This window comes from Xenopus laevis, chromosome 2L (genome assembly GCF_017654675.1).
Source record: "Xenopus laevis strain J_2021 chromosome 2L, Xenopus_laevis_v10.1, whole genome shotgun sequence".
NCBI lineage: Eukaryota > Metazoa > Chordata > Amphibia > Anura > Pipidae > Xenopus > Xenopus laevis.
The window spans coordinates 10,231,076-10,243,270 of record NC_054373.1 but is presented as its reverse complement, the minus strand read 5'-3'; the positions used below and the strand labels follow the sequence as shown (position 1 = coordinate 10,243,270).

The 12,195-nt window shown below is 39.9% G+C and overlaps 1 protein-coding gene across 2 annotated transcripts in view; it reads left to right on the top strand.

Annotated features, from left to right (window-relative positions):
• Positions 1–1,922, top strand: part of LOC108707413 (interferon-induced GTP-binding protein Mx2) — a 29,941-nt gene extending 28,019 nt beyond the window's left edge. For both annotated transcript variants that reach the window (XM_041581535.1, XM_041581534.1), the window contains exon 14: positions 1,492–1,922. In XM_041581535.1, the coding sequence (XP_041437469.1) occupies positions 1,492–1,722 (231 nt within the window). In that variant the 3' untranslated portion in view covers positions 1,723–1,922. The remainder of the gene's footprint in view (positions 1–1,491) is intronic.
• The last annotated feature ends 10,273 nt before the right edge of the window (positions 1,923–12,195 follow it).

Below are 12,195 nucleotides of genomic sequence, written 5' to 3'. Positions count from 1 at the left end.
CTATACGGAAACCTATGCTATAGTTTTATGGTAGGTTGGATATTCTGGCAGAACTGTGCTCATTACAATAACTACTTGTCCTGCCATAAGTAGTGAGGAAAGTCATGATCCTCAGCCACATCAGCTCACTCTCTTCTACCTTCTTGTGATGGTTCATTATAGAGGAAGATGATGAGTAAGGTTGGGGCAAGCTGTTGATTACTTAGGAAATGTCTTTCTATGCACATTGGCCTTCACTAGAACCACAAGCTAGAAGAGCATCATCTAGAACAGGGCTGTCCAACTGGCGGCCCGCAGGCCACATGCGGCCCTTGATCCCCCCTTATGTGGCCCTCCACATTAAAGTCTGCGTGTTGTGTCTGTTTACCATATGTAAAATTTAAAAGGTATCACTACAGAGATTAACTGGCCCCTGCATTGTTTAAACCTCAAATTCAGACTAATCCCCTGTACTGTTCACACCTGAGACCCAGACTGAAACTGCCCCCATTGTTCACCTGTTCACACTTTATTCAAAATGCTAATGGGGCCCCAGCACTGTGTCACTGTATGTAGTACATATTAGACTGCTCCTGATTCCTGTCTCCTGCTCTGTTCTGCCTTCCCTATGCTCCTGTGTGTGTCACACTCTGTACCTGGCTGTGCCAGCAGGAAGCTTCACACTTTACAGTAATAGAAAGAAAGTCTTCAGTTCAGTGCAACTGTGCAAGTCTGAGAGCAGCGAGAGTCACACCAAGCAGCCCCCCAGCTCTCTGCCTCTCTCTGTCACCCAACATATCAGTGACGTCATTGACGCGTTTACGCACGTCGCGGTGCACCGCACAGAAGGAGCTATTACTTGCCGGCAAGAGGGAGAAGGGGAAGGAGATGGATTCCACCCAACTGGGTGACCATGATTACTGAAACAAATTATTAAATAAACGCTTGAAAAAAGTGCGCCCCTCAATGATGGCGCCCTAGACAGCCGCCTACCCCTAGTTCCGGCCCTGATCCCTGCAGTGAGCACCAACCATTTGGTTTTTTGGTGTGCTATTAATGTGGACATGGTCTTGCGGTAACATGGGTGTGATTTAAAGTGGGTGTGGTCTAAAACAGGGAGTGGCTAACACTGGTTATCCGTTACCTCCACCATGTAGATTAGAAAAATTCCGGCCCTCGGTTGATGTTCATGGAGAGTAAGTCCTATTAGACAAGCAGTGTGGCCTCTTCCCATGTTGTGAGTGTCAATGGATATATATATGGAGTAGCGATATTCTGTGCACAGTATGAGTAATTATTGGTCATTTAATTGTCAGTAAACTTCATCTATGGGACAACTTCCTACAGTTCCAGCTTTGCCTTGAGTGTGATCCACCTATAGGTGCTCCTTTATATTAGATGTATTTTCCAGATTCATAGCATGGCACTGGCTGTATGTGGACTTGCTAACACTTCTCTACTAATTAAAATGCTGAAGGTGACTTTGAAATATTTTACTTTTTTTTTTTTTAGAGTTTAAAAGAGCGTTTGTCCAACCAAATTCCGATGATCATCCAATATTACATTCTCCACGAATTTTCAGAGAAGTTACAGAATCAAATGATGCAACTGATCCAAGAAAGGGAGAAACTGAACACACTCCTTGCTGAGAAAACTGATATCACCCGAGTGAGGGACAATCTCAGCAACCAGATCGAGCGGCTTACTGCTGCCAGTCATAAACTGGCTAAATTTCACTGTTAAATGCTGTCTTTTGATGCCTGATAAATGTATTCTCCACTAAATTATTTTTATATATATATATATATATATATATATATAGAAACTATTGGAGGCCAGCACAACACGTAAGTAGGTAGATGTTGCCTGGGTGCGATAAGCCCAAAAGGTAGAACAACAGCGTCGAGGAAGGTACGCACTCACAGGTCTTATGAAGAAAAAATGGTGTTTATTATTCAAAGCAGAGACTGACGTTTAGGCTAGCACTCTAGCCTTTCTTTGAGAAAGGCTAGAGTGCTAGCCGAAACGTCAGTCTCTGCTTTGAATAATAAACACCATTTTTTCTTCATAAGACCTGTGAGTGCGTACCTTCCTCGACGCTGTTATATATATATATATATATATATATATATATATATATATATATATAAATGTTGCTTAGTGATGTCATCAGTTATAATCAGTGCCAAGTGATGTAATAAATGTTACATCACTCACTGAAATATATTTCTAAATATGATGACAGTAGAAGTTATAGTCCTAGGACTCCTGTGTGAGTTATAATATCCCTATATTTTACAGCAGGAATTCTGTTTATTAATAAAATGTGTGTGTGTGTTTTTTGTTGTAAATTAATGTCAATTACTCGACCACAACATTTTGCACTCCATTAGTCATACCTAGAAGATGGATTTTTATGCCTTCAGTGCTTTATCTTTAACCCTTTAGTCTCTGGCAGACAACTTTTCCATCAGTGCTTTGAATCTTGTAGCCCATATTTCATTATGAAATGTTATAAATAGAAGTCGTCCAGTTTGAGCCCCATGTTAAGCAGGGACCTCTTAACCTCTTATGGTCTGTTATTAATATTGTGTAATCTGTAGGTTTGATGTATACGCTCTTATTATACATCTCTTCAGAATCTGTAGTAATAAACATTGATATTATATTTAATCTGTCTGAAATCTGGCTGTGTAATGTTACTCCTGTGACAAAAAAAACCCAATACAGTTTTTACAATGCAATAATAAATTACCATATTTTCAAAGTACTGCAACAGAAACAAGCATATTTTTTAATTTTGCAATCCAAACAGTAAGCTGTGGCATGTAACCCCCAAAATGTAAATATTTGAAGTTGACTCCCGTATATTTTTGAAAAGTACACAGTCTGACAAATACAAATTGGCTAAATATGTCTTTTTACTCCAAACTACCTAACTGCAATATTATGTTCAAATTATTTTTTAATGAAAATTCTAAATATCAGCTCAAATCTTGCAATTTACAGCATCCTGTCTCCATTATGTTATTAGGTACAAAGATAAAACACCCTAAATATCAATACCAGCAGTCTTCTGAATAGTTTGACACCCAATACGCATAGGAATTACCCAAGTATGTGGCACAAAAACACCCCAAATGGTTTATACAATTTCCTACAGCAAGAACACACACTTCCTGCTTTTTATGTGGTAACAAGTGAACAACCACAAGGTGTCAGTGACATCCATGTTGACATAAACTCAACTTGCGTGTGATTTACAACTGGGGCAATAATTACATTATCGTCTATTAGAATACTTATATCCTGGGTAAATAAGCATGACAATTTGCAATTTGAGTCTTAGCACTTTGCACTTCTATAGTAAATTAGCCCTTAGATCCATATAGATTATGCTATACAATAATGATGTGTGGGTCACCCAAATCTGGACACACACCTGACCCTAACCCGGTTCAGCAGTGCCCTCACCCGGCCCTATCCTGGTGCGCCCCTTCAGTTATATACCATTTATATACACTGCCTGTGTGAGCATATAAAATGGTGCACATGGAAGCCGCAGTGAGGTAGTAAAAGGTTGTGGACAGGGTGTGTGTAGGTTAAGGTTCAGGCCGCACCCTTCTGCAGCCCGAAGACAGTTTGCGAAAGTCGGCCTGAACCTGTGGGCTTCGGGCCAGCCCGCACATCACTACCATACAGTTAGATCTGAATATTCACTAGTTTGAATAGATAGCTACTATTTCAGGTAAACCATTTTTTTCTGTAGTAGAAAATGTGGGTGCCTTTTCAAGCTTCCAAATTCAATGTAAAGACAGCGGAATAAATAATGCACTATTGGTGATTTACTATAGAAAACTGCACCTTGATTCATTTTCAGCATAATGACTGCAGTGGGATCCTTTTACTTTATTGGCTCTTTGTAATAAAATGAGGAAATGTAATAAAAATAAATAAATAAATGAATAAAAATATATTTTTTGATGACAGCTAAGTATATACAGGCATGAGATCCAATATCCAGAAACCAATTATCCAGAAAGCCATCTTTCATAGATTCCATTTTAATAAAAGAATTACATTTTCAAAAATAATTTCACTTTGCCTAGTAATAATAAGAAATGACCTTGTACATAATCCACCCAAAAATACAATTAATCCTTATTGGAAGCAAAACCAGCCTATTGGGTTTATTTAATGTTTACATGATTTTCTAGTAGTTCAGTGCCTGGAAACTGGGCTTAAAGCTTCCAACTCCAGTTTCAGCAACAAAGAACATGGAGCCAGATCTACACAGATCAGCTGGTATTCTCATTAGATTATTTTGCATTTAATGCAGCCGTGGGCCCTGGAGAGCTGGGGAAATTTTTTTTGTGCAATATTGCTTTCAGAATACAAGATGATAAATAGTGATGGGCTGGCACAAACCGGATCTCACTCCAAAATTAGATGTAGTAAAAGTGTTTTTTTAGAACAAAAACATCACAACAAAACCTTACGCGTTTTGTGCCATAGGGACACTTAGTCACATGACTAAGTGCCCCTATGGCACAAAACGCGTAAGGCCTTTGTTGTGATGTTTTTTTCCAATAAAAAGACTACGAATAATAAAAAAGCGATTACAAATTGTTACATCGTACTAAAAGTTAACTCAAAGGTGAACAACCCCTTTAAAACAATTGGGAAAAGGTTTCTCTTTTTGTCCATCCCCCAAAAATGTAATGTGGGTTGAATCCATTGTTGATGTTAATGAGTTTATTGGAAACATTTTCATTAAGGTGTTACTGTAGCCCTTAGACATCTCTCTGTGTAGGTACAGTGGTGTCTAAGGTTTAATTCAGCCAGTGACTAATAAAAGATAAGTATTGAAAAAGTACATTACTAATGGTGTAGTTAATTCCCCAGGGAATGCCCACCTTTCTTTTTATTTCCTCCCCTTGTTTTACTTGGATATAGTGATGGGCGAATAAATTTGGTAGGCGCGAATTCGAGGTGAATTTGCACATTTCACCGCCGGCGAATAAATTCGTGAAACTGCCTTGAAAATTCACCGGCGTAAAAAAAAAATTTGGACTTGCATCGGAAAAGTTGCTCACATCAAAAACATCACGTCCCGGTTGACTTAACGTCAGTGTCAAAATTGATTCGAGTTTCGCAAATTTTCCACCGTTTGTGAATTATTCGGCGAAGCAGGACAAATTCGCACATCATTGCTTGGATAATAAAGGGGCTGTTCACCTTTAAATTAATGTTTAGTATGATATAGAGAGTGATATTCTGGGAAAATTTGCAATTTGTTTTCATTTTTTATTATTTGTGGTTTATTAAGCTTTTTATTCAGAAGCTCTCCAGTTTGTAATTTTAGCAATCTGATTGCTAGGGTCCAAATTCCCCTAGCAACCATGCATTGATTTGAATAAGAGACTGGAATATGAATAGGAGAGGCCTGAACAGAAAGATGAGTAATAAAAAGTAACAATTACAGCACATTTGTAGCTTTACAGAGCTTTTATTTTTTAGATACTGTAGGGTCAGTGACCCCATGTGAAAGCTGGAAAGAGTCAGAAGAGTAAAGCAGTTAACTTAAAAATGAGAAAAAAGAAAAAAATGAAGGCCAATTGAAAAGTTGATTACAGCTAGCCATTCCATAACAAACTAAGGGTTAGTTCACAGGAAGATATTCGGGGAGATTTTGTCGTCTGGGGACTAATCATCTCGTCTTCTGAGCGACAATCTCCCCAAACTGCCTCAGCGTGTTTTCCCATAGGCTATAAGGAAAAAGCACATGCGGCAATGCATTTTCCATAGTCGCCCGAAGTTGCCTCACAGAGGAAACTTCGGGCGACTATGAAAAACGAATCACTGCTTGTGATTAGCGCCGGAGTTTTCTCATTTTAGCCGGCGTAGATTGAGGGAAGGCGTTTGGGGAGATTGGTAGCCGCAAAGACAAGGCGATTAGTCGCCAAGCGACCAAATCTCCCCAAAAAGCCCAGTGTGGCCTTACCCTTAGATACATTTGTAACAATTTAAGATAAACCGCACCGGGATAAAGAAGCAATTGTAACAATTTAAGATAAGCAGGTCTCTTGGGGAAACTGACTTGCAGCTTAAAGGGAAATTCAACTTTATTAGCAAAACTGTAATAACACATAAAAACCACAGAAATGAGTTTTCATAACCTGCCAAATTTTGTAAAATGAACATTAGGGGGCATGGCCACAAAATGGGCATGGTCAAAAAAAAATTCACCTCTTTCTATTTCCAAAATGTTGGGAGGTATGTTACAGTAATATCTGAGTTAGCTGCAGTGTAGCCATGAGGGCAGCCATTCATAGGAAAAAGCCTTAGATTACACAACAGATAAGCTTTGTAAAATGTGACAGTGTTCTATAGAGCGTATCTGTTATCTGCTATTTAAAGGAGAAGGAATGCTATTTTCTACTTGGGGGTGCAAAAAGTTAGGAACCCCCAAGTAACTGCTTTTACTTACCTGACACCCGGGCAGGTGCTCCTATCAGCAGAAAACTGCACCGGCCCGGGGTTCTTCTAGCGAGAACCACGGAGCGATCCTCTTCCCGCTTCTTCGGGTCTTCTCGCGGCTGCGCATGCGCAGTAGAACGATATGTTGAACTTTAACGGAAAAAACGGCTATTTTGCTCTACTGCGCATGCTTCTGCCCCGGTAAATTTAAAAACTGAAGAAGCAGGAAGAGGATCCCTCGCTAGAAGAACCCTGGCCGGTGCGGTTTTCTGCATGATAAGTGCACCGGCCCGGGGTGTCAGGTAAGTAAAAGTAGTCCAAAAAGTTCCAAAGGAGTGTTACCGATCGTACCTCAAAGAAGATGAGTGTAGAAAAAAACAAGAAAAAGCATATACAGGGGCATGTAATAAAAGTCGCAAAGAGCAAAACAATTCGCACCAATAAGACTAAAAATCCACATCTCGCAATGTAATATTGTTCCTTAAACTTTTATTGCATTGCTTGAAGGTGTCGTAATCTTTTGGAGCAAACATAACGAATTTTTCAGTAAGAAGTTTTATTACATTGACTGCGCATTGGCGCAAACTATAAAATTCGCAAACGATCTTTCACTGTCGGAAGTGGACGCTAAACAGTTTCCGGGCTCGCAAAAGCTACATTAAATTCGCACAAAGCAAAATTTGTTCGCGCAAAGGCATAACTTTTCGCATTGCGAATAGTTTTTCCGTTAGCGATTTTTATTACATTCCCCCGATAGTGTAGCGTTCTTGGGTAAGGTTACACCCAAAGTGATATCATTCACTCACTATCAGTGTATCAATTCCGATTCCAAGGTAATTTGTGCGTTAGTGAGATTAATTCTCATCTATACTTAAACACCTTCAACTTAAAGTGCGATTGTGCTAAAGAGTGAAGAAAAAGTTTTAAGAGGTAGAGGGATACCCACATAATTTTAGACGCCGTTTCTGGTAGTCGATTATACTCACAGACAGTCAGGTTAAAATTCCCATATAAAAATTGTTAGCTGCTTCTCGAGTCCTTCCTTGTGGACAACAATAAGAGTGGCATGTGCGGAAATTTTTTTTAAAACACTTTAATAAAAATATATTGCACTTACAAAATTAAAAAAACGCCTTAAAATCAACACGCAACGTCCTTTCTCCTAAGGGCCAAATGCTTTGTGCAGTTTTGTGACCTTTACGGCGCTTTCTCCCTGTGTGCAGGTACTCCACTCTGTGTCTTGGGAGAAACCGCACCCAGGGAGAAAGCGCCGTAAAGGTCACAAAACTGCACGAGTGAATGATATCACTTTGAGTGTAACCTTACCCAAGAACGCTACACTATATGCTTTTTCTTTCCTTTGGAACTTTTTGAACTATTTTGGAGGTTGGAGAGAACCTTCGTTGCTACCAAACTGGAGAACACTTTTGATTTGGAACTTTAATCCTTATTATTAAGTACTTGGCACCCCAAGTAGTGTCGGATTTTCAAATAAATGAATTAATCATAAGAGTGTTTAGGTTTAATAATAACACATAATTGTTTCTGTTTTATATAATATAACCTCCTATTATTTTATGTATACACGATTTATATATTATGCATGTAGTCATGAAGAATAAGTATTTTATTTTGTTTTATACAAATTAATGTTGGGTGGTGAAGATCCATGAAAATTTTCGAAAAGGATAAGTTAGTTGACCCAGGTGTGCCACAGCTTTAGACTTAAGCAAATTTCAAAGGTTGTAGAATCCTTGGTGTATGTTTGAGTATAAGATGAGAACATCTTAAAGAATAGAGTCTATATGTGTGTTAGGGTAATAATTAATCAAAGACCAGACCAATTTTGAATGGCTAGTGTTTTCACAAGTATATTATATGTTCCAAAAGTATTAAGGAATTGTAGCACCTATTTGGGCTGCATAGCACACAAATAGTTAAACTGTCCAGCTAGCAGTAGAAGCATGGGTTACACTGCGACTTACACAACAGGGCCAGGGCCTTCGCCATGTGGAAGTGTTCCCTCTATGGTGTAGTGCAACTACATCCCCCAGGCTACTGTGCATACAACAAAAGATGGGCGCCAGGAGGTTCTTGCAGTAAAACAGAAAATGGTTTATTTAACTATGCACGAGGCAAGTGACCACAGGTTTAGTACTCACACAGGAGCTGAGGCAATAGTACATTTCTCACACAGAGCTGCAGGCATTAGGCATTTCTCACAGAGGAAAGGTCTCCATTAGGCATTTGCAGTATTCACACACATTCCCTCCTGGAAGTTGTCAGGAAGCAGCTTCTACCCTACAGTCCCTCTTCACTGAGGTCCCTGACTGGAGGCAACACACAGAGCCTCTGGGAAGCTCCTCCCTTACTGCAAATCCTTGTTGGAGCTTCAGCTGCTCTTTCTCTCTCACCTCTCTGCCTTTCTCTCCTAGAGAGACTATGACAAGTCTGCCCTAGTGTAACTATTCCTCATTCACGGGGTTACCTGGTCCCCGACTTCTTCTCCAAAGCACATGGGCCTTTCTGGGCCTTCTGTATCCAGGCTCCCCTGAGCACACCCAGCTGGATCACCATCCACAGGCCAAAGAGGAAGTGGCCACTCCCTACACACACTATATAGCAGTGTAGCAGGGGAGTGTCATTTCTTTCCTGGCAGATCACTCTAAGAAAAAGGTGGGGGCCTTAAAGCTGCAGGGCACATTAACCCATAGGGGCCCCTACATACACCCGGGGGAAAAACCCATTTAGTCCCGACAATGGTTCAAACATCCCCAACATATATCAACTTACAGTACCATCACATCCACTTCTGGTATCCTCTCCTAAGGCATACCTGGTAACAATGGTCACTGTAAAGGAAACACAGCATGCACAATACTGTATCAAACATTTTCAATTGCATTATAAACAGTTGCGGTTGGTCAACTTTATTACACATCAGCAAAAATACTTCTCCCCCTCCCAAGGGTCCACACAGGCCAGTCCTTGGGTGCAGAAACACTACTCAGCGAGTAGGTGAAGGCAGAAGAAATGGTGGTGGGGATCAATAGTCTTTTGTTAGAACCCACTTAGTCCACAGTCCTTCAAGCCACAAATAGCAGCTGTACGCTAGGCATCTCAAACTCTGAAGTGAGTCCGTAGAGAAGCTGTAGAAATCAGAAGAATCCATCCTCCAGGTCCTTCTATCACATCAGGGGGCACAAATGAACAGGGAGTGGTCCCAGCAGAGACATCCATCTTCCTCCCATCCATTCCAACTGACATCCGCAGGCCTTCGTGAAATTCGGGGCGAACCTCCAAGCCCGAACCCACGACCAAATACTTTGAAGGAAATCCATACGATTCGAGCAAAACAATGCACAGCCTGGTTTTAGGGAATCAAGCCCACATTGGGCGCCAAATGTAACACCTATTTGGGCTGCATAGCACACAAATAGTTAAACTGTCCAGCTAGCAGTAGAAGCATGGGTTACACTGCGACTTACACAACAGGGTCAGGGCCTTCATCATGTGGAAGTGTTCCCTCTATGGTGTAGTGAAACTACATCCCCCAGGCTACTGTGCATACAACATAAGATGGGCGCCAGGAGGTTCTTGCAGTAAAACAGAAACGATTTATTTAACTATGCACGAGGCAAGTGACCACAGGTTTAGTAGTCACACAGGAGCTGAGGCAATAGCACATTTCTCACACAGAGCTGCAGGCATTAGGCATTTCTCATAGAGGAAAGGTCTCCATTAGGCATTTGCAGTATTCACACACATTCCCTCCTGGAAGTTGTCAGGAAGCAGCTTCTACCCTACAGTCCCTCTTCACTGAGGTCCCTGACTGGAGGCAACACATAGAGCCTCTGGGAAGCTACTCCCTTACTGCAAATCCTTGTTGGAGCTTCAGCTGCTCTTTCTCTCTCACCTCTCTGCCTTTCTCTCCTAGAGAGACTATGACATGTCTGCCCTAGTGTAACTATTCCTCATTCACGGGGTTACCTGGTCCCCGACTTCTTCTCCAAAGCACATGGGCCTTTCTGGGCCTAGCTGTAGCCAGGCTCCCCTGAGCACATTCAGCTGGATCACCACTCCCTACACACACTATATAGCAGTGTAGCAGGGGAGTGTCATTCTCTCCTGGCAGATCACTCTAACAAAATGGTGGGGGCCTTAAAGCTGCAGGGCAGATTAACCCATAGGGGCCCGAACAGAATCATAAAGTATTGTTCCAGTCTCAGACAATGTCAACAGTAATGTTTAACACCAGACTAAGGAGGTCAAAGGCTATTATGTATTTTTTAGATATTTTTAGGTCACGATGTTTGAGGCAATGGTGCCATCTACAGGTAGTGTAGGACATCACGCCCAAGGGTCAATGATTGACATTTTACAAAATATTTAGATTAGATGATGATAGTTTAACTTTTGGAGACTACCCTTCAATTCCAATTGGTTAATTGATTAATCCCAGGGGTTGAGTTTTAGACAGAAAGGAGGGATAAATTAGGGGACACTGGGGTACTAAAAAAGAAAAAAAGAACTGAGAAAAAAAGAAGAAAGGAATTAAAAAGAAACTGAAAAGAGGGAAAGGACTAAGAGCAGGAGAGGAACTAAGAACTGAAAAAGAGGAAAACAGACTTTTAAACTATAAGCCAAATTAAAGAAAATAATCAGATGTCTTAAAGCTCCAAGAAGAGATCAGGGTGACATCACAGGCCAGTGAGAACTTACAAACCGGTAAATATAAATTTCAGTTATATTTAATGCCATTTAAGTTATCTGCTTGGATATTTGTTATTCCTATATATTGTATAGTATACCCTAAACATTGACTTTCCCAGCATTGCAAACTGGGAATAATCTGTTTAATTTGGGTTTATTTTTCTTGTTATTAATATATATATATCTTATGATGTCCAAGCTAATGACTTAATGGGAAAATAAAAGATTGAGGGTAGAAGTCCTTAAACAGACCAGATCAGTCACATATTCCTCCTTTGATTCCAATACCTTATTATTAATAAGAGTGTATATTGTCTTGCCATATTGATGATTTTGGTCTTATCAATTAATATCTGTTGGTAAATTTTATCTTGTGTTTATATCAAGAAGTATTTGGTGGATTTTGTAAGAAGTGATAATTTGATTTGTTATTATTATATATAAATAAATTAATTATTTTGTTAAATAGTTGTCCTGATTTTTCACCCTTTTTCACCCTTTGTACCAATTGATTGGGAAGGCTCGATATCGAATTCAGAGTTGGGCATATATTATTTAAGACTCCTCCTGTTTATTACTTATAAGGAGCCTTAAATTCTTTTATATGATTTTTATCAAATATATGTTTAAATAGCCCGACATAATTTGGAGGCACTGCTGAGATCGAGATTATTTTCTCATATTGGTACAAATAGTGAAAAACCTTCCAATACTTCTGTCAAGATAGTTTTTTTTATTAATTAACTAATTGAGACCATGATTATTGCAAGCAGTGAGAGTGGGAACACCCCTGAGCAAATGATCCACAATGTTGTTCAATTCATATATACACGGTTAAAATTTGATCAAGGGATGGATAGTTGGATTAATGATTTGAAGAAAAATGCTAGAGCAGATCTTAATGATATCTGGGCAACAGACGGCATGGTTGAACGATATTTAACATGTATGAACTTAGCCTCTAATAGTTCAGACACAGAGAAAAAATTAATGTGTGCCCTACCGCCTGTTTTATATGCATTA